The 22839-nt window shown below is 40.3% G+C and overlaps 1 protein-coding gene across 3 annotated transcripts in view; it reads left to right on the plus strand.

The window, feature by feature from the left end:
- LOC134394813 (teneurin-2) overlaps positions 1-22839 on the plus strand; it is a 626553-nt gene that overhangs the window by 548922 nt on the left and 54792 nt on the right. For all 3 annotated transcript variants that reach the window (XM_063120558.1, XM_063120559.1, XM_063120560.1), the window contains 5 exons: positions 6126-6336; positions 12324-12443; positions 15873-16134; positions 17875-18142; positions 19826-19969. In XM_063120558.1, the coding sequence (XP_062976628.1) occupies positions 6126-6336; positions 12324-12443; positions 15873-16134; positions 17875-18142; positions 19826-19969 (1005 nt within the window). The remainder of the gene's footprint in view (positions 1-6125; positions 6337-12323; positions 12444-15872; positions 16135-17874; positions 18143-19825; positions 19970-22839) is intronic.

A 22839-nucleotide genomic window follows, 5' to 3' on the forward strand; every position in this document is an offset into this window, starting at 1 on the left:
GTACACATCCCTTCCGTAGTAGTAACTATGGAATACTGATGATATGAACTGCAAACATACATACTCAACTGAATTTATTAGTTCTTCATTGCTAAGAGAAAGTTCAGTATTTTTCCTAATTCTGAATCAGAATAACTGGCATTAAATGCATAAGGAAGATGTTTTATTTTCTTCAACTAGAACCACATGTTTGTAGTAAATTTATAATAACATGCTACAATAGCCGTTTGCAGTTTTAGAATCATACCTGTTAATTTAATGCAAACTATATTCTAGCTTACAGAAGGATGTAAATTATTGAGTTAGTGTATGCTTTGTGTTCCAGTTCTCTATACTTTGCATTGTTCAACAGAAACATGACCATTTAATTTGTTGGTAAATAGAACATTAACTACTTTTCACCATGTTTTAAATATAACAATTTGTTGCCAAAATTCCCTTTGGGGCCCTTGGGGGCTTGGACTTTAGATGCACTTGCAAATTTATGAGCCAGACAGTGGGCAAGAGGCTTTGAGCATCTCTACATTAAGGGAAATTGCGTTGTTTACCCGGGGCTGTTGTGATTCCTGCTTCTTTGGTGCGATTGATATGAGCTGCATTACATGGGAGGAGAGGGCCGACAAGGGGGAAGATCCTGCTGTTTCCGGGGCTCCTTTAAACAGACAAGTTTCAAGGGAGCACCTCCCTCCCTCCTTCCCTCCCTCCCTGGCATGTGTTCAATGGAGTGGGAGGGGGAATCCTGTGCTGTAAGTCTGCAACCCTTACTTGGGAGTAAGCCCCATTGAACACAATAGGACTTACTTCTGAGTAGTTGCATGGGGAACACTAGCACAAAGTAACAGAAAGAAGCCTTGTAGGGTCCATTCTGCCTTTGGTATTCAGGAAACCTTGCAGGCAATGAAATAGGCCAGATGATGACTTGACATGAAGGCAATTGAGCATGTGCTGAAGAATATAATTCTGCCCATTGCTGTGTGTTTATGAGGGCAGGAAAAAAAAAGTGAACTTTGCTGCTTCTATTACATCTTCAAGTAGCCACACAGCAGAATTGTTCTGCGTGGTTCAGGAATTGTTAACATCTTCTCTGGTGACTGGGGTATCTGAATCTTTGGTGATTCACTGTGATAAGTTTACCAAACACTTTGAGGATAAAATCTTTCACCTCCATGCTGACTTAAATGCCAGATTTCAGACAGAGTTGAGTAAAGTGATCAATGCCACATGTGTTCCAGTTTTGTGTAATCACTTTCATTTACAGTAGCCTGAAGTATAATCAGTGTCATTTGCTGTGTCCTGAGGACATGGACAAGGTGCTTGTGGGTGTAAAGCCAACCACGTGACCCCTATCCATCATGGCTAATTAAAGCTAGCTGGTTGTGTGTGTCTGGATGGGTTCAGGGCACGGTGACAGCAGCACTGTAGAAAGGAGTGGTGCCAACTGTCCTTAAAAGAAGCAGTCATGTGGCCACTTCTGGGGGCGGGGACTGCTCTAGACCCAGAAGTATTGGATAACTATTACCCAGTTGCTTATTTCCGGGGAGGATACTTAAGAGAATGTTGGCGATCTGGCTCCAGAAATTCTTTGAATAGATTTTTCTGGACCCATTTCAGTTTGGGTTCAGACCTAGTTTTGGGACTAAACCAGTCTTGGATGACCAGTATTGGGAAAGAGACAGAGGGAGTGCAACAATGTTACTTTTGCTCGATCTCTCAGTGGTAGGGTGACCATATGGAAAGGAGGACAGGGCTCCTGTATTTTTAACAGCTGTGTTGAAAAGGGGATGTCAGCAGGTGTCATTTTTATTCATACAGAACCTGGTGCAATTCTCTCTTCATCACAACAGTTAAAGGTGCAGGAGCTATACTAGAGTGACCAGATTTAAAAGAGGGCAGGGCACCTGCAGCTTTAACTGTTGTGATCAAGAGGGAATTTTACCAGCTGCTGTATGCATACAAATGACACATGCTGAAAATCTCTTTTGAATACAACTGTTAAAGGTGCAGGAGCACTGTCCTCCTTTCCATATGGTCACTGTAGTCAGTAGCTTTTGATACCATTAACCATGATATCCTACTGGACCATCTCTATGAGTTTGGTGTAGAGGGAGGCAGCATTTTACATTGTTTCCACTCATACTTAGAGCCAGTTGCAGTGGACAGCCTTGGGAAACTTGTGTGAGTGCTGGCCATTGTTCCAGGAAGTGCCACCTGGTACCACCTGGTGTCTAATACTATTCAACATCTATATGAAGCTCTCATTAGAAGATTTGGAATGTGGTTATCAGGATGCTGATGAAGGTCAGCTATATTTCTCTGAATCATGAGAGGCCATGCAGGTACAAGAAGAATATCTGGATGCAGTGACGGGTTGGTTGGGGATACTGCATAAATTGAGAAATTGAGATGGAATCCTAGTAAAGCAGAGGTCCTATGGGTGGGCAGTTCCTGAGTCTGGGAAATAGGGACATTTTATATTCTGGACAGGGTTGAAGTCCCTGAAGGAGCCGGTACACAGTCTGGGGGTACTCATAGAACCATTACTGTCACTGGAAGCCCAAGGGGAAGCCCAAGGTGGTGCCAACTATCTGGAAAATCTTCCCCCAGAAATAAAACCTTCTTTATTTGTCTCTGCCATTAAGACTTTAATTTATGGTTTGCTGCTTATACTGCATAGTTGATGGTTTCAGTTAGTGTGTATTTATATTGTAATTCTGTTATTGTACATTGTATGGCTCACAGGTGGTATAAAATATTATAAAACAAATAAATCAATAAAAGTCCCTTGGTTTAGTGGAAATACAAGTATGAACTTGGAGTTCCAAAGAGACTATAGTACATATTGGGAACATCATCACTCACACTGAGTTTAGTTGATTTAGTCACTTGGGATAGTTGGATTGAGCTGAGTTGTAAAGCAGATATCGTAATTCTTATTTTCTTTCAGTATTATTTATTACTGCAATTTGACAGATTATCTTCCTGCAAAACCACTTTTTAACATGCAGAATATAAATTCCTGACAAAGATATAAAAATGGGATGATGATCAAAAGATATTGCTTTTGATTTATTCCCTCATATTCCAGGCTTGTTATAGCTCTCCTTAATGGGTAGTGAAGGCTGCATGAGCTGTTGTGTGTATGTGCATGTGCACACATAATAGAAAAAAACCTATTAGCCTATTATTATGATATATTCACCAGTTTTTTAATATCCATTTTAAACATATATTTGTACATCATATCATTTCAAGAGTACTTAAGTTTACCAGTATTATTTAAGTTCAGTACCACATATCTAAATCCTGTTCACAAAATTATGCAATCTATATAAATTAGATAAGATTTTTTAAGCAGCTTTTAGCAGTTTAATTGGCCAGTTTATTTGTTAGAATGTGAGCTTTCAGAATTTCCAGAAATCCTTTAATGGAAAATGAGAAAAGCTAAATGTGCCCGTAATCTCTTAAGCAAAACAATGAAGGGTGCAAAATTCCTACAACTCCCCTGTTGGCTGAGGCATGCTGGGAGTTTTAGATCTTTTTCTGTGTAAGCTTGCATAAGAGTGTGTCCAAATGCATATTACTTAAGCTTGGAAGTACCTTTATATACCTTACTATGCACTGAAGACTTTGGTTAATGAAGTTTTATCTACTTGCAGTAGCAAATATTACTTCGTTGCCTAGAATCATTACTGCAATAATATCAGCATGTACAATATCAGTTACATGTGTATGCGTGTGTTTGAATTATTGGTGGCACTGTGAGCAGTCTCGAAAGTTCTGTAATATTAAATTGTCCATTGAATTGTCGTTTACAGAGCAATCAGATGCATGTTTACTCGGAAGCAATTCCCACTGTGTTCAATGGGGTTTTCTCCCTAGTAAGTATGTTTAGGATTGTAGTGTTAATGTAAAACTGAATATACTTCGCTGCTGGCATCTGCGCTTTTCAGAAAGTCAGTGAGAACTGAGCCTTCTTTGTCTATTTTCACTTTGGGAATCTTCTCTCCAAGTGTACTTCACGTGTTCTTTGGAAACCTCTTGTAATGTGTCCTGTCACCTATTGTGACACAGTTTGACTATGCTTGAATAGAAAGAATCCTTTGTGTTTCTAAAACATGAAGCTAATATAAATTAATAAACATGAATAAGCATAATAGTGGAGCAGTAGAGTAAAGCATTTCCCATTTTTGATGTGGATCCTTTGTGGAACTCCTAACAATGAAACCTATTGGGTCCCCTTCTTATGTATAGATGTGCATGTATTTCCATCCAGTATCCAAGCAGTAATATTCAGGTTTCTCACTGGTATTGAATGGAGACATCTCTAGCCCCCGTAGGTCCTGAACTGGCACTTCAGTACAGTTTGATTGCCTCCTTGATTGTTTGCGAGATAACTGTAAGATTGGCAGTGACAGAGTAATTTACTGAAGATTGCAATGTCAGACTATATCCAAGGGGGCTCGCTGGCATGAAGATGTTATTCTCATGACTGACAGGCCACTGGGAGATTGGTGTGCCAATTTAAAGTTCATGGTGTCGTCAAAAGTGTTCAGCCGCTGCAGCCCATAATCATGCAGCTTGATGAGGTCGTTATAGGCATAACATATGCTCACCCCAATAACAGGCATAGCAAAAAAAAAAATATTCAACAGCTTGAGCAGGTAAATATAAATTTATAGAAAGGAGTCGTTTCTATCCTGTGTCTTGCCTTTTGGATTCTTAATGTATTGATAGGATTCTCTTCACTCACAGCTGCCTGAACAAAGACACTGAGCAAACTAAAAACAGAGGGCAATTTTGAGTCTGCAATGGTAAAGGTGACACAAGTCCAGAAAGAACAGGATACCGAGGAAAAATGTTCAAGCTTTTTAATAGAAAAACTAACTTGAGTTATAATCAGAAGCCAATTATATTCACACATTGATTATATAAAGCAGGTAATGGTAAAATTGGGGTGGGAGGGAGAGACCCTACCTCCATGGTGGAAAAGGGCTTCAAGATAAATGGGTATCATGTGAACAAGACACTGAACTTGAAGGAGGGGAAATCTACAGCTCCACTTAAGTGTGTGGAGTGAAAACAGTGATGATGCTACCTAGCCTCTTCATTTTTAAACGAGAGCTAGCAGGATGTATAATGTTTTGATAATGGCAATATGGAAAGAAAAAAGAAACCTCTGCAATATAGTTCCTAAAACATCAAGCACAATATTTTTATTTATTGGATGTATAACATACCCCATCACCATGGCTTGGGGCAGGTAGCAATTTGTTAATTATGCTATTCTGTTCATAGCCTCCAAAAATCAGTTTGAATACAACCCCTTGAACCAGGCTGCTTAAAATACCACTTTCTCCTGTACAACCCTGCCAGGTTCCTAAGATCTTCGGGAGTGGCCCTTCTTTCAAGACCAGCGCCTTCAGAGGCACGCTTGGTGTCAACACAAAAGAAAAGAGGACCTTCTCGGTGGCCACTCTCTGGCTGTGAAACTGCCTACTGAGGGAGGCTAGGGCCACTCCGTCTCTGCTGTCCTTCCACTGGCAGGCAAAGCCTGCTTAATTTAAGTGGGCCTTTGGCCTATAAGTGGGTCTGTTATGTTGGGTGCTTTTTTATTCTGTTGTTTCAGTTGCGTTTTAATGTTTTTGTTTGTTGTTGTTTTTATAAACAATTGTAAGCCACCCTGAGTGCCATTTTTCATTGAAAGGTAGGATACAAATATAAAAATAAATAAATAAATAAGCTATACAATCTGGAGGCTTCAGCAGATTTCCAGGAAAGACAATTCCAAAGTTGAGAGGCAGCAACTGAAAACCATTCTGCACATGCCCTTGTGCGCCTGCATATATACTTGAGAGGATGTTCCTAGTTTGATCTTAAAGGCAGCAGTAGAGGCAGTCTAGTACATAAAGATATGCTGGGCCAAGGCCATGTAGGAAGTGAGGAAGTGTCATACATTTCCGTAGCTATTATGTACTAAAATACAAATACCTGTGAGACTTGTTTTTGCATTGTATGGAAATCACAGCGTGTTACAACCACTTCGAATGCTAACCATCAAAGCATTGGGACTATTCCAGACCAAGTGACTGGAGGAAAATAGTCTCATGTGTTCTTCTTCATTTCAGATGGCCTCGTTGACTGCCTCGATCCAGACTGCTGCCTCCAGTCGACTTGTCAGAATAGCCTACTCTGCCGTGGCTCACGTGATCCCCTAGACATTATACAACAAAGTCACTCTGGTTCATCAACTGTAAAGTCATTCTATGATCGAATCAAGCTCTTAGTGGGGAAAGACAGCACTCATATAATCCCAGGGGAAAATCCTTTCAACAGCAGGTAACAGCCAACAATACAGTTTTATAAAGACACAGAAGTACTTCTGGCAGAGGTTTTAATAAAGGTTTAACATGGAATGCTGCTTTCAGTAGTGGTATTGTTTTCCATCTCTGGTTAAAATCTCATTCTCAGGCATTTTCTCATCATTTTTTAATGCTGTCTTTATGTCAGGATGCTGGCATTGCATTGTAGGTCCATATGAGCAAAGGCTAGCATTGGATTTCATGCATGGGGATGAGGTAGGGTGAAGCCACAAAAGTAATCCCTAATTCATAAGGAAATGTGCTGAGTTAGCTGGATGTGCTGTGGCTTCTGATGGCACAACCTCTGTTTCATACCACATGCAAATGCGAAAACAAAATTCTGGGATAATGGGATAAGAGATGTTTATTTATTTAATCCCTCTTTTTAAACTTAGAGATTGTTCTTTCTTTGGTTGCATTAATGCTGTGTATAACCCAAACACCTCCTGCATATTCAAAGTGATTGTATTAAAAATAATTAACATTTGTTTATTTTAATCTACTGCCTGCTAATTGGAAAAAAACCTTTTTAATCAATCAAAATGTTCTAAAATCTTAAAGATTAATTGACTAAACATTGCAACCTATATCAAACAGATGTATATATAAACCTCTTAATGGCTTATAGATCGGTGGTGTTGAACCTCTTTCAGCCCAAGAGCCAAATTCCATTTCAAAGAAGCTCTTGGTGTGAGGAGCTGAAGACAAAAGGGGTGGGGCCAAAGATACCAGCCTATTTTAACTTAAAGCTCTCACTGCCAGTAATTACGCCTTAGGAGAGGCATTTAAAGCTTTTAGAATGGCAAAAAAACCCCACCAACCACGAAATAATTGGTGGTTGGGAAAACGGGCTGGGGCTGAGGCAAGGGGAACGTGGCCCCTTAGGGAACTCCAGAGGACTGGATTGGGACCCCAGGAGCCCTGGATTTGCTCCCCAGGCCTGAGATATTGCACCCCAGACATAAATTGAATACCCTATGGTGGTTGCAAAGTAGCGCTGCATAGTTTATATGACGCAGCCGCCAACTCACACCCACCACAGGTCTTTCCGGCAAAACTGCACAGACCCACCCTTGGCTTTCTGTGGCTTTTCCTTTTAATGCAAGGTTATCACCTTCTTCACGCCATCTGTTGGTGGTGAACCCACTACACAGCAAAGCTGGGAGCATTCCAGAGCAGATCAAGTCTCATCATAGGTCAAGGGGATGCCAGGCTCAATGCACTCAATGGCTGCTGGTGCTGCCAGAAAAGCCCACGCTCCCTCCTGCTGTGGGGATTAACTGTCCCCACCCCGCAACTACGATACTACGGGGTTTCAAGGAACCGCAGTGCCGAGGCTGTGCCATGAAGACACCCCAAGGGAAAACAGTTGTGGCCTTATAGATGCTTTGTTTTTTAGAGGAAGGGTCTGTCTAAAAGAAAGCAGAATTATAATTCTGAGCTTTACTAAATATCTCTCGTGTGATCTTGGGCACATTTTAAACAACACCATTCTCTGTTCATAAAATGAGAATGAAACTATCCCCCACTATGACAAACAGAGCACAATCGTTTCAACACTGAATTCAAATAATGGCTGGTATCCAAGGAGCTGTGCAACTGTTTCCAGGCACCCAAAAGATCCTTAGTCCTGTTTGTTTCAAACAGCAATCTTCCATGACACATGGTATAACCCCTTCGAAATTAAGAGGTGTTTCAAAAGCAGTTTGTGATAAGGATGGTAGGACGATCAGCAAAATTTTTTTTTTAAATCCTCTCTATTCTTAAAGACCTTGTCCAATGTTCAAATGTCAATGTGTAGATTTCTGTAGGAAAATATACATTTAATTAGATATGGCAGGCTTAAATATGATGTTTGATTTAATCAAAATTGAAAATGCAACCACACTACATTCACTGACATTTACTTCAGAGTTACTGTATTTTGGTTTGCAGCAATCCTCTGCATGTTTATGTAAGTCCCACTATGTCCAATGGGACTTACTCCCTAGTAAATATGTTCAGGATAATAGCCTTAGACTGCATTTCCTATACATTATGGTTTGGGATCCTCAGGCCCAGGCGCCAAATCCAGCCCTCCTGGCTTTCCCCCAACTATCAATCATTGGTAGTTTTCCAACTTTTGTGTAGTTTTTCTCCCATTCTAAAAGGTTGAAATGTCTCTCTTCAGGCTTAATTACTGGCCTTGAGCATTAAGCTACTATAGGCTGGTATTTTTTTATTTTTTTATTGTATTTTTGTCCCCACCCCTTTGGCTTTGCCATCACCCACCACTGGATCTTCTCTGAAATTGGATTTGGCCTTCCCTTGGGCTAAAAAAGATTCCCCACCCCTAATGAGTTATCTACACTGTCAATCTCCCAAATCTAGACAAAGTACTAAGGCCTTTTGTGATTCCCTTTATTAGAAAGCAACCACAAAAAAAGAGGACCGGTCCTGGACCCTGGTAGTAATGCATTGTTTTATACTGCTCCTTTTTTGAAATATTAACTACTGAATCTTCCGTGTCCCATGGCTAGTTGCCCAATAAAAATTGACTTCAGGATGTTTGGGTAAGCAATTCTAGGTTACTTACCTGATTTTCTTTAGGTAAGCACCCTTCACTTCTTCATCAACAAGATCAAATTTATTTTATGTAGTTAGCTGCTGCATTGTGTCTTCTAGTGGTTCATTGGTATATTTATCTGTAGGAGAACAAAGATTTGCTGGGGTCTTTAATTCACACTCCACTGAAGCTAAATGTTATGTTTGCTATCAAATCAATCTAAAGAGAACTGAAGTTGAGACTCTTTAAATAGGAGAATATTGGTCCTCTAAATAGTTTGGTGGGAAAAGTTCTGGCAATGAGAGTTTATAGGTAGCCAAGATCACAGCTTACTCACTATAGACTCAATCCTATGCATGTTTAGATAAAAAAAACAAAAAACAAATTCCTGCATCTCCCAGCATTCTCCAGTTAGCACCCATATTCATGATCTTGCTATGATGATAACTAAAGCTAGCACAAGATCATCATTTCAAACTTTTATGAGGCACTTAGAAAACTAAGATATTACTAGCTCTTAGAATACTAAAATCTTTTTTTAATTATTACTATGATTAATACCAGCAGCATTTTTTGTGTATATATACATTCTGCTGCTTCCTTTTGCATTTGCAGGGGTACTTCTAGCACATGCATGCTATGTTCAATGCTTTCTTTTTTAATAATAGGAAGCTTTATTACTCTGTGGCTGTTGTTAGCCCTGCAAGGCTCTTGGGAGTGGCAAGGAATGTGAAATATAGAATGCAGCTTTGATGGAAAAATTGTTGACACTTGTGATAATTTAGTGTATGTGCCCTTCTGTATTAGTCTTCGATGTGTGTTCAATGACCTTGTGGCTGCAGAAAGAGATCCCTAATGGGGAAGAATTGCCCTTTCGAAGACTCTGTTTTCTTACATTAGTAGCTGGGTTCACACTGGAACTGCAGCAAAGTCCCTTAAAAAGGGGGGATATTTATGAAGACACTTGAGAAGTTTGAATGTTTAAGATCCTCTCACCAATTAGACCCCCATAAAACTAACTAGCCTCAGTATTTATTCTGGCTCAATATTTATACTCTCTCTTTCCTAGCTCCTTGAGCCCAGTTACACATCTATTCACATACACAATAAAATGTGCACTGAGATCTCCATTAATTGCGGTGTAGTATGTCATGTGGACATTAAAAATGAAGAGGCAAAGAGTTCAGTTTAGTTGTCTTAACTTTGAACTGAAATGTAATCCAGGTACTATAAAGTAAATAATTTGTAATTTTGCCAAGATTGGGTACAAATTTGCCAGCTTATGATCAGCTCAGAAACGGAATTTTCCTTCTGTATACTGGCAAATGGGAATTGGGGGTGGGGGATAGACACAGACATGGCGATTATAGACACAGATAATTGCGACCAGTTCACACATGCCATCATTTCCTCCACATGTTTGTGTATGCAGATAGGTGCTTGCATGGAGACAGGTAGAGATTCCTGTGGTAATAGTGGCAGAGAAAAGGGTGTCCATAAAGAACTTACTAGGATTTCTATCTGATACACCTTGTTCAAATTAGCATGTTTGCACAATATTTTGTGCCTTCATATGTAATTGTATGGAGAAAATAAATGTAGCTTGCACATGGGAACTTACCTTTAGTGTTTTGTATATATTACATTTAGTTATATTCTTGGCAAGAACCCACACTCTTTTACTCACCCCTGGTAATTCTCTTACTCTTTCATTGTATCAGTCAATTTAAGCTTGTAAGCCTGAGGGCACGGATTTGTCCTTTTTAAATTTCAAAAATATGATGAGAAAATTAAGTGCATTGTAATCCTCATAGCTCTTTGAAAGACCATTGATGTTGGTGAGCTGAATTTTATGGCTATGGGTGGTTATAGAAGAAGCATGGATAAAGGGCACAATCCAGAGAACTCCGTGCCTAGCTTTATGTGCCCTACAACTTCTGTTTTTCAAACAGGAGCGTATGGATTTTGAAGCTCAGCAGAAGTTCTGCTATCCTGTCTCGTCCCTTTTGAGTGCATGCAAGCCTGGGGAGTCTGTGTCCTTGGGAGCCAGTGGAACAGCCATCTCCCTCTCCTCTTATGCCCCTGGCAAAAACGGTTCATCATGATGTAGTATCATTCCCATAGGGCAATTTGTCTTTAATTACAGTGCCAATGAGGGCAGCAAACTGCTGTTTGAAGTGGTGACAAAGCTTTTTTGTTGTTGTTAAAAGAGGGGGTATAAATAGAGAAACCTTAGAATCATAGAATAGTAGAGTTGGAAGGGGCCCATAAGGCCATCAAGTCCAGCCCCCTGCTCTTTATGTCTTTATGGTAAGCCTACCCCATCTACATTTTCTTTGATTTTGCCTATTTCACACACACACACACACACACACACACGATAATGAAAATATCTAGGCTGAATATTTCAGGCCAGCACTAATTTTAATAGATAAAATCTAGGCTCACATAACAAGGGGGAGAACAAATTCACAGAGGGGCAGGGGACATTTTATGTCTTGGTATCAACTAGTCTTGTGGCAGCCAACATTCGACACTCTATTTTACGAGAAACTGAATTAAGCACTGTTAACTATTAGTCTATTATAACCATGCCACATTGGGTCTCACTGGAAGGAAGCAGTTCCAAATTGAATTAGCATTAAACTACCGGGATAGTGGGGTAGCTGATTTGGAGGGTTCTCCTACTAGGTGACACCAATTGACAAACAGAGTAAAATACAAACACATATCAAATAGTCCATGGGACCTTGCTGGGTTCGGATGTCACAAAAAGCCACACCTGGTGAAGATAATTTTGTAAATCAGTTCAACATGCAACCAGCACGTGCAGGATAGCAATTGTGCAAACCAGCTCAAACTATTTCCAAGGTGGCATTTTAGGCCTCAAAATATGGAGCCAGTCAAGTTAACTTTAAAAATCCAGGTAATTTTCCTTCATAGTAATCAATAGAAACTACAGACGTTAAATCATTCTTTCAAGACTGAGATGAGCTCTACATGTGTTCATTTATATGCAAATGAACATAAGGAAGTGTTTGTGGCGTTCACATAAACCCAGAATATTGTGTTTTCCTGAATGAAAATGTTGAGACCCAAAATAATATCTCAGTGATCAAACCTAGTGTGGGCTCTAAGTAAACACATTCTTACCCATTTGTAGACTATTCCCTGAAAGTGAAGAAAACAGGGGAAGCCCCTGATCATGTGGAGCTCTATGTGAGCCCAAGAGCCCTGCAGAGATTTGAATTGCAATCATGATGCTGTGTTTGCTTAGTTTCTATGGTTTTTGACAAGAAGAATCACTTCTAAGTTGAGAGTGAATGTGTGTTTACGTGGGAGAAAACACATCTTGAATAGTATTCCTGCTCCCCAAAGCATTATTTCAGAGCTGACATTTTATTGCATTTCTTCCCTAGTCTGGTATCTCTTATAAGAGGCCAAGTGGTGACTGCAGATGGAACTCCACTCGTTGGAGTCAATGTGTCATTTGTAAAGTATCCAAAGTACGGCTACACCATCACTCGCCAGGATGGCACGTAAGTCTAGTTACTTCATTCAGGACCTGTTTAGTATGTAATATCTGTGCAGATTAACAGATGGTGCTATCTAGTGAAACCATGTGGTATCATGCATTGAATTCCTACTGGGATGAAGACCTATCGAGGAAGCACAAAAGTAATTTTTCACATGGCATTTTGAATACAAACTAAAAGTAAATATGAAAGGGCTGACTTCAGAAAATAATGTGTTAGCAGTGGGGCTTCTTTTCACGGAAACTCTACTGTATCTTTGAAAACATTTGTGGACTACAGCAATATCCAGCTGAGACCAGAAATATTTAATTTTGAAGTGCATGGCAGGCTAACACTCATCTGAAGGTGGGGGGGAGGAAAGTCATTATAAAACACTGCATTTTCTTAAAAGTTCCCATCTGCCCCCTTTTCCTTTTTGAAAATCCGCTATCTTTAGAGTTACTTGAGGGCAGAATATAATCAAAAGAGTATAATTGAATATACTTAGACAATTTCCCACTGCGTGAAGAAGTGTGTCCCGTTTCTCTATTTATCATCTGATTTGAAATGCACATAAGTTCAGCCCAAACAAAAATACAATGTGCCACGCTTTACCTAATTTATTGGATATGGCAGTAAAAGAATATCTGCGTGAAAGAATGTATTGTTACTATATTTGCAGCACTATATGTGAATGCATAGTTCATAAAAGTAGTTTGAATGGGAATAACTGATCAGAAACAGTACCAAGGCTGGGGGCAGGCTTCAAGTTTCTGTTGCACAGCTATAGCACTAACATTTCAAGGTTTTCTGTTAAAAAAAAACAACCCAGTTATAATGGTAATTTAGAGCTTTGGTGTGTTGTGTTGTTATTGAATTACTCCAAACCACCTGCCGTTCATTGCTTGAACATATTCCAGGAATACCTTTGTAGGGTTTCTCAAGATCTATGCATAGTGGGCTCCATTTTGAAAGCAATTCACTATTTAGTGCCTCACATCATTTCATCAACACATTTGCATTGTTTTTCAAGGACTGTTAACAGAGGCTCATATTGACAGTGGAGGTTTGTATTAACGAAGCATTAAAATACCTCCCTGAATCAAGAAAACAAGTGTTTCGGTTTTTCTACGTATACCTGAAAGGAAACAGACTGCCTGTCAAGGCAGACTAAAAGCTTCATCCGATGAGCGTTTTACTGCACGCTCTTTACTGGGCGCTCGTGAATTACTCACATGACATCGTCTGCCTCTTGCCCGTGTTCTGCCCCTTCTGGCCATTATCGCCATGCAAAAAACACCTCATTAAGTCCGGTTAAAGCTCTCTCCTACCAGACTGAATGGGGCTAATTACTTCCTGTTTTCAGGAAGCGAAGTTGGAGCGGTGACAGAAGAAGCGACTGGAGCCGCGCAATTGACTAGGTGTGATGAAGCTTTATAGCGCTCAGCTCTCATGAGATCAGTGTTGTTGTTTTTAAAGAGAGCCATATTCTTTTTTTAAAGAGAGGCTGCATTTGGAGAACACAATAGTCAATGGCGGGGTAATAGTCAACTCGACAGTTGTTTCTCTAGGATTTGCTCACTACATGACGTGATAATAATCAACTCTGGTGTGGATTAGGATCAGCGTTGAGGTGACTAAGTCTATGCTGAGTTGACTCGCTCATTCCCCCCTCCCTCCCCCCATCAGTCTAATATCCCATCAGTCATTGCTGCCTTAGAACTACCCCGCTGGCTGAGTCGCAAGGCAAGAATGCCCATTCTTGCCTTGCGACTCAGTGGCTGACAAAAATAACCAATGGTGGCCGCCACAGAAATCGATAACCAATGGTGGTTCAAATAGCCAACTCTGCAAAGTGTTGGTTCTTTGTGTGGGTTATTTTGGCCAAATAACCAGCTGTTGGTTTAAAAAATGTCTCCACACAACACAATAACCCATAGTGGGTTAAATAACCCAGCGTCAACTATTTAAACTATTGTTGGTTATCGTGTTGTCTGAACCCAGTCACTGTTTTTGAAGATCCTTAAGGAAGGAACCCAAAAGGCAAAAAATCCTTGTTGGAGACTAGTGTGTTGTATCTGTTGTTTTTTAGAACTGCCTATCCAAACAAGGGATGGCACATAATAATCCTTCTGGGTTAAGTGATTGTAGATGAGATGTACACCATCTCCTCATCCAATTATGGCAAATACCATGAAAAGCTTGAGCCCTTCTCTAGAAGATGTCCCTACCTCCTTAGGAAAAGCCCACCTCTTTCAATTTAAAAGCCACTGATTTTCCAGAAGCATTCTTTTCATTTTTGAAAGAGAGTCAGCAGAGAGAACACTAATATAAATTGCTACCATTGCCCTTTCTGTGCCATCTGCCACAACCTTTCTAATGAAAGAGTAGTTCTATTGTTTCTAGGATTAAATCACAAAGCTGTAGTTAATTCTGATCATATTTTGAAGATGTCTTCTTTTATACCCCTTTAAAGCTATTAGTAGCATGTGTCCTACTAATTTAAGCCATTTAAAAAAATGTTTTGCTTTCATGGTTTTTACAAAGAACCCTGAAAATTTCATTGAGAATTATTTGAGAATTATTTAATTGAAAGCCCTCCTTTTACTGCAGTTTCTAGTGGTTGTATCTTTCTTAGGGTACACCCATTGAAATGAATGGGACTTGTTAGACTAACTTTGGATATAACCCATTGGATACAAACCTAAGGTAGAGGGGAAGGGAACTCCACATAGTAGAGACATGGCTTCATGTCTAGATCTATACTGCCTTGCTGTATCTGCCTCTGTGATTCAGTCCACAATATCATTGGAGAAACCTGGTTTGCAAGTAACAACTAACCATGGCTTAATTAAAGCAAGGTTAGTTGGCGCCACACAGGAGTGAGCATGCTGCCTGCCCCCACTTGCCACTTCCACTTTGTTTCCTGATTACAAAACAACCCAGAAACACCCTGTTCCTAGGTGGTTTGCTGTGATGTCCAAACTCAGCATTCTGGGTTGTTAAGGGACAAACAGACCAATGTCCTAACCCAAACACAAACTATGAATTTGTACTCTGGTTTTTTGTCCTTCAACAATCCAGAGTTCTGGGTTCAGATGTTGCAGCTATCAATTCAGGAATGGAGCATTCCTAGGTTGTCTTGTAATAAGGAAACAAAGCAGAGCGGCAAACAGTCATGAGGTAGTAGACATGCTAGCTCCTGTGTAGCTCCGACAATGGATTATCATTATGTGCAAACCATCTCACCATCTCACAGGATAATATAGAATTGTAAAATGTCAGTGTGGAAAGTTAATAATCAAATTCAACTTAACCTAAGGATCATCTGAAGTCAGCAATAACCTCCAACAAGTGTGGTTCATTTTGCAGCTTGCTTACTACAGTCCTCACATTTCATTGTCTATTCCTTTGCATCATTCTAGAATTGTTGTTGATGTGAATAATTTCTAGGTTTGACTTGATTGCGAATGGAGGAGCATCTCTTACTCTACACTTTGAACGAGCCCCATTCATGAGCCAAGAGAGGACAGTATGGCTGCCGTGGAACAGCTTCTATGCCATGGATACACTTGCAATGAAGACGGAAGAGAACTCCATTCCCAGTTGTGACTTAAGTGGCTTTATCCGGCCTGATCCTGTTATCATTTCATCACCACTTTCTACATTCTTCAGCGATGCTCCTGGTCGAAACCCCATTGTTCCAGAGACCCAGGTATCGGGGTATGAATGTAAAACAAATGTTACAAGTAGTTGGCTACTCTGTTTTGCAGACTAGTGGCCTATAACACTTTATCATACTGGGCCAATTCATATCTTACGGTGACAGGTATGTTTGCCACATTAATATTAGTATTTCTTGTGTAGAATGCCCAAAGCGTTAAGTGGAGATGGGCATGATCAAACACGCAGTGATATACAGCAGGTGCAAGCTGAAGGTTCACTGGCATGTGTCTCTGAAGTGCTTGGAGACATTCATCCCCCCTTCACATTTGATGTTTTTATGGCAGGAAAGATCAATATAAATGCAGCAATTGCTGCTGCTGCATAAAGTGTAAATCAGCCCACTGTGAGGGGAAAACCTTTAATGTTCATTGTTCAGACTTGAAAAAGTGAGGCTCTGACTAAAGTACTTGTGTAGACATTTGTTTATTTATTTATAAATAAATAAATACATACATAGACATGCTTCATGGCCATGCCTGACATTAAATTTCTGTACAGAATTTGGTACAAAAGTATTGGAGTCCAAAGTCTTCATCTCTCAGTAAAGACAGACATAATATTACACAGGTATCTAACAGAGTTTTTGAAGTAGTTCAACACAATACATGTTCTCAAACTTCTGTCTGTCCTTTCTGACAAAAAGATGCACCTCTAGCATTGGGTACCTGATTCTGCACTTGCTTCTTCCAGCTATGAGTATAGAAATTCATTAACAGAAATCGTCCTGAGTGAAAGGGCAGACCTCTCTTATGCAGATGAATGTATTGTACTGAATTTTTCTTGTTCTTCTTTCTCTCATTATATTATAGACTGACTACCATAAGGCAAGGCAAACTAGACAGAATGACAGCAAATTAAACCATGCTATAATGGGATTAGAAAGAGGAAGAGGGATGATTGTAGCATAAAAGGGATGCGCAAATGGGGAGTGCTGAACTCCCTCCCCCTCCTTACCTCCCTGCAGCTTATTGCCCCCCCCCCGAAAATTTTTCTCCTCAGCTTGACTGAGGAAAAAAAGCACATAGTGCTTACTATGATAAGTAAGCAGTAAGCATGGGAAGGGTTCAGCCCCACCTCCCTACATTACCCTTTTGAACTAAAAAAATCTAATTCCTGCCTCTCCACTGTCACCCCTCATGACTCCTGCTTTGTATGTGATTGTCATACAAAGCAGAAGTGGGAAATGTTGTCATATTTTTTAGCTCCAAAGGATAAATGAGTCTTCTGACTTCACTCCTAGTTAGGCCTTCTGCAAAAACTTTATTCATGCAAAACAAAAACAACCAGGGTTTTGTCCCTCTAGGTAAGGATACATAGCAGATAAGGGGCCCTTACATAATATCCATTGCTATTATGATGGTGGTGCTGGTTTTTCTCTTTGGACATCCCTGTTGCTTTATGCTGATCGTTAGTTTAGTAGCAGTTACAAGTTCATATAATTACAACCTTTTGTGGCCCTCTTGCATATAACTAGCTATAAAACCTGTGGTTCTTGCTTATCCTTTTGCTAACAGTAGTGGGGTGGGTTTTTTTAAAAAAAAGAGAGTATAACAGTGAGCAAAGCATTATTAATAGAGAAATAATATCCCAAATTGTGCCACTGCAGGAAGGCCAGGCTAGAACTGCTCAGTAGCAAAAAGTCATTAATCCATAAATATGATCCACGAGCTAAACAAAAAATCCCATCTGTAAGGCTCATATTTAATGTGTACTCTGTTTTCTCAATCAGGTTCTTCATGAAGAAATTGAAGTCCCAGGTGCCAACATAAAACTCTGCTATCTGAGTTCCCGTACTGCTGGATACAAATCTTTGCTTAAGATCACCATGACACAGTCTCTTGTGCCTCTGAACTTAATTAAAGTTCATCTGATGGTAGCAGTAGAAGGACATCTTTTTCAAAAGTCATTCCAAGCCTCTCCCAATTTGGCATACACTTTCATTTGGGACAAAACAGATGCCTATGGTCAGAAGGTGTATGGGCTGTCAGATGCCGTAGGTATGCCATCAGATTCAAATTATACAACTTTTAAATGTCATCCTAACAACGACTGGTCTCAAGTAAAAATCCCATGATCAATGTTAAGACTAGAAATAATCTATAGATGACTTCATGCATTTCATAGCAAATACAACTATTTATAGTGTTTCCCAGCTTACCAGTAGCCTGTCTCATCCTGCATTCAGATACATCAGGGGCGGACAACCGCAGAGAGTGTGGAGGCCACTTTCCAAAGCCCCAGATCATTCCTGTGAGCTGCACTCTTGCCAGTACAGAACCACCACCACCCCATGGTTTCCTACTGAAATTTGGCAGCAAACCACTGTAGAGCCCTAGAAAATTAAACTTTAGTGCAAACTAAGATCTGTTTGTGAGCTTTTGGTGTGGATGGGAAAGATCATGCAAACCAGGTCTTGATGTTATCAGACGTTTTTCACAGAGGGCTCAGTTCACACTGTATACCGTCTGTACACTAGAGGGAAGGGGCTTTCCCACTATGCTATTAAACCACCAAATGGGACATTTTATTATCTTATTAACTCCTTTTCTATACCACCCAATAGCCAAAGCTCTCTGGGGCAGTTTACAACAATTATGCTCTTTCAGCTTAATTGTATCCATCTGTCTATCTGTAAACATTGCAAATATTGGCTTGCACTAAAGAGTCTCTGTGTTACTGTAGATTGCCAGGGAATCCAGGACACAGTATATTGATTTATCAGATTTCTGTCTCAGAGGAGCTCAGGGGCTATCCCATAGGGCTATCCCATTTTTCTCCATAAGAATAAAGTTAACTGCCGAATATCAGTAGGAAAACGGGCGCGGTCCAGCTTAGAGAGAGTCTAGTGGACTTCTTTAGGCTACAACTGAGCTTCACATCTGAACATGCCATTGCACCCAGGTCTCCTTAGTCCTACTTCGATGCTTAATCCCCTACACCATGCTAGCTGTTTGATGAAATACATTGTTAAGCAACCATACTTGCGAAACATTCTATGTATGCACTAAAAATGTAAAATGTGCACAACAAGTCCTAGGCTTATCACAATGTGTATCATGCTGATACATGCACCAGGGAGCTGCCATTGGCCAGGGATTCCTGCTGTGTGTAAGTGCAGTGGTAAACACATTTGCTAGTACATAATGTGTAAAGGCTGCTTTGGAATCCATAACCATTACAGTAAATAATAAGTGGGTTCATATTAAAATTGGAGCAAGGGAAAAGTCAATTTGGCAAGAGCTGTCACTTGCAATTTCATATTTTCAAAGGTCTCCACATGATAACACTCTTTTTCTGCAGATATCTCATTAACATATATTTAGTGGATCATTTAATATATTTCCACTGTAGTATTTTGTACATTTTTTTCATGATCACATAAATACAGTATTGAGCCTAGATATTTCATATAGTCAGTGCTGAAAACAGCCAGTTAATTAAAAAACGGGCCTTTCATCATAATAGTTTTTTTTTCCCTACTCCCCCTCATTAAATCCGCCATTCCCCTGCAACTATCAGATCCTACAGTTCTCCTGAGTACAAGTGAATCAAGTTTCAGGGTCAAATGAAGTCAAATATCTGAATTTAATAATGCAGAATAAAAGAGAATATCTTGGGAACAGTACTTCATGGTGGATAGCAAGTCATTCACATGCAATGATTATTAATATTTTTTTCAGTGTCTGTGGGATTTGAATATGAGACCTGTCCCAGTCTGATTTTATGGGAGAAAAGGACAGCCTTGCTGCAAGGATTTGAACTTGACCCGTCAAATCTAGGGGGCTGGTCCTTGGATAAGCATCATGTGCTTAATATAAAAAGTGGTAAGTTCACTGATTTTCATTTGTTTTTAAGATTTTCATGTGGGTTCCATTCTCATGGCCCTATCCAAAATATCAAGCAGTGCTTGAGTTGACATCTGATTGAACATAAGAAGTGCCATGCTGGATCAGACCAAGGGTCCATCTAGTCCAGCACTTTGTTCTCACAGTGGCCAACCAGCCATTGGCCAGGGATGAACAAGCACGACATGGTGCAACAGCACCCTCCTGCCCATGTTCCCCAGCAACTGATGCACACAGGATTATTGCCTTGAATACTGGAGCTAGCACACAACCATCAGGGCTAGTAGCCATTGATAGCCTTTGCTTCCAGGAATTTACCCAACCCCCTCTTAAAGCCATCCAGATTGGTGGCCATCACTACATCTTGTGGTAGTGAGTTCCACAATTTAACTATACGCTGTGTGAAGAAGTACTTCTTTTTATTTGTCCTGGATCTTACACCAATCAGCTTCATGGGATGACCCCCGGTTCTAGTATTTTGAGAGAGGGAGAAAAAGGTCTCCCTATCCACATTCTCCATACCATGCATAATTTTGTACACCTCTATCATGTGTCCCCTGAGCCTTCTTTTTTCCAAGCTAAACAATCCCAGCTGATATAACCTTCCCTCATAGGGAAAATGCTCCAGCCCCTAAATCATTTTAGTTGCCCTTTTCTGCACTTTTTCCAGCTCTATAATATCCTTTTTTAGGTGTGGTGATCAGAACTGTACACAGTATTCTAAGTGTGGTCGCACCATCAATTTGTATAAGGGCAGTATGATACTGGCCGTTTTGTTCTCAGTGCCTTTTCTTATCATGTCTAACATGGAGTTTGCCTTCTTTACAGTGGCCGCAATCTGGGTGGACATTTTCATCGAGCTGTCCACCACAATCCCCCCACAATTTGGTGGGGGGACTTTATCAAAAGTGTTTTGAAAATCCAAGTAAACAATGTCCACCAGATCACCCCTGTCTATATGTTGACACTCTCAAAGAATTCTAGTAAATTAGTGAGACAGGACTTGCCTTTGCGGAAGCCATGTTGATTCTTCTTCAGTAGGACCTGCCCTTCTATATGCTTACTAATTTTGTCTTTAATAATGCTTTCAACCAATTTACCTGGAACAGATGTCAAACTAAACAGCCTGTAATTTCCCAGATTCCCCCTGGATCCCTTTTTGAAATTTGGTGTTACATTGGCCATCCTCCAGTCCTCTGGTACAGAGATTGAGCTTAGGGACATGTTGCATATTTTTGTGAGGAGGTCCGCAATTTCATATTTTAGTTCTTTGAGAACTCTTGGATGGATGGTGTCTGGGCCTGGTGATTTATTTGCACAGTTAACAGTGAAATTTAACAATTTGACAATCACCAAACAGTGAAGATTTTTGGTTCCCAATTTGTACATGCTGGGGTTGTAGAACTGATAAATTGGCTAATCCAGCAAAGCTTACTCTCACTAAGGTGAAGTTGTACAGCCAACTAGACAGTAGCTGCATAAATACTCCATTCAACCAATCAATCATACACATCCAACTAGCACCATCACAGAAGATAGTTTATGGTAATAGCCAGCCACTGGTCACAAAAAGGACATAAGGCTAGCTAATCCACTAGCAATATAAAGCTAAAGTATTTCCCAGTCATTCAGAGTTACTGTGGCTAGATTCATACACACTCCATCTCTCACATGGAGTCTCACATACATTCCTCCCGTCTGTCTCTCACCCAGAAGGTAACCCACTTCAAAACGCCACAGGCTCTCACCCTGACCAGAAGAAGCAGTCCTAACACACACACAAACAAACAAACAGGGAAGGAAAGAGCAAACAAAGAAGACAAAAATGGGAGGCGCCTGTGCCCTCACCTTCATGGCATCCTCCTTCAGGAACACCTCTGCTGGGGTGGCCCGCCACTGGTAGGGTGACATATGAAAAGGAGGACAGGGCTCCTGTATCTTTTACGTATTTCATTGTTTATTGTTGTTCCCCACCTCGATCAGAATGGAGAGGCAGGTAAGAAATAAAATTATTATTATTATTATTATTATTATTATTATTATTATTATTATTATTATTATCATAGAAAAGGGAATTTCAGCAGGTGTCAATTGTTTTAATTCCATTTATTTTAAATATTTATTATGTGTTTTCATATGTTTTATTGGTCTGTTGACTTTAATAAAAAGAATTGTATATATGGAGAACCTGGTGAAATTCCCTCTTCATCACAACAGTTAAAGCTGCAGGAGCTATGCTAGAGTGCCCAGATTTAAAAGAGGGCAGGGCTCCTGCAGCTTTAACTGTTGTGATGAAGAGGAAATTTCACCAGGTTCCCCATATATACAAATGACACCTGCTGAAATTTTCTTTTCAATACAACTGCTAAAGATGCAGGAGCCCTGTCCTCCTTTCCATATGGTCACCCTAGCCACTGGCTCCCTGCCACCCCACAGCGAGGCCACCGTTATCTCTCTCTGGGCCTGAGATTATTCAATGCCTAAGCGAGAGCATCCTGCCTTGGCGAGCTGGATCTTCCAGCAAGTATTTTCATTCAGTACACTTGGGGACAGTTCCACCACCAAGATTACTGGAGGTGGGAATGGGCACTTGCAAAAGCAGCAATTCTCAAAGCACTAGTTCTTAAAGCAGAACAGTTGTTAAATCTGCTACAGTCTGCCCTCTTCCCCAACTCCTGTTCTCCTCACCAGCACAAGCATAGAGTGTCAGTCCAGAGCCCTTCCCAGTCCCACAGCGAGGCCGCTGTTATCTCTCTCTGGGCCTAAGATTGTCCAATGCCTGAGAGAGAGCATCCTGCCTCAGCGACAGCAGTGGCAATATGGCTCAAACAATGAATGGCCTTTTGTTA

This window comes from Elgaria multicarinata, chromosome 3, assembly GCF_023053635.1.
Source record: "Elgaria multicarinata webbii isolate HBS135686 ecotype San Diego chromosome 3, rElgMul1.1.pri, whole genome shotgun sequence".
In the NCBI taxonomy this organism is placed as follows: Eukaryota; Metazoa; Chordata; class Lepidosauria; order Squamata; family Anguidae; genus Elgaria; species Elgaria multicarinata.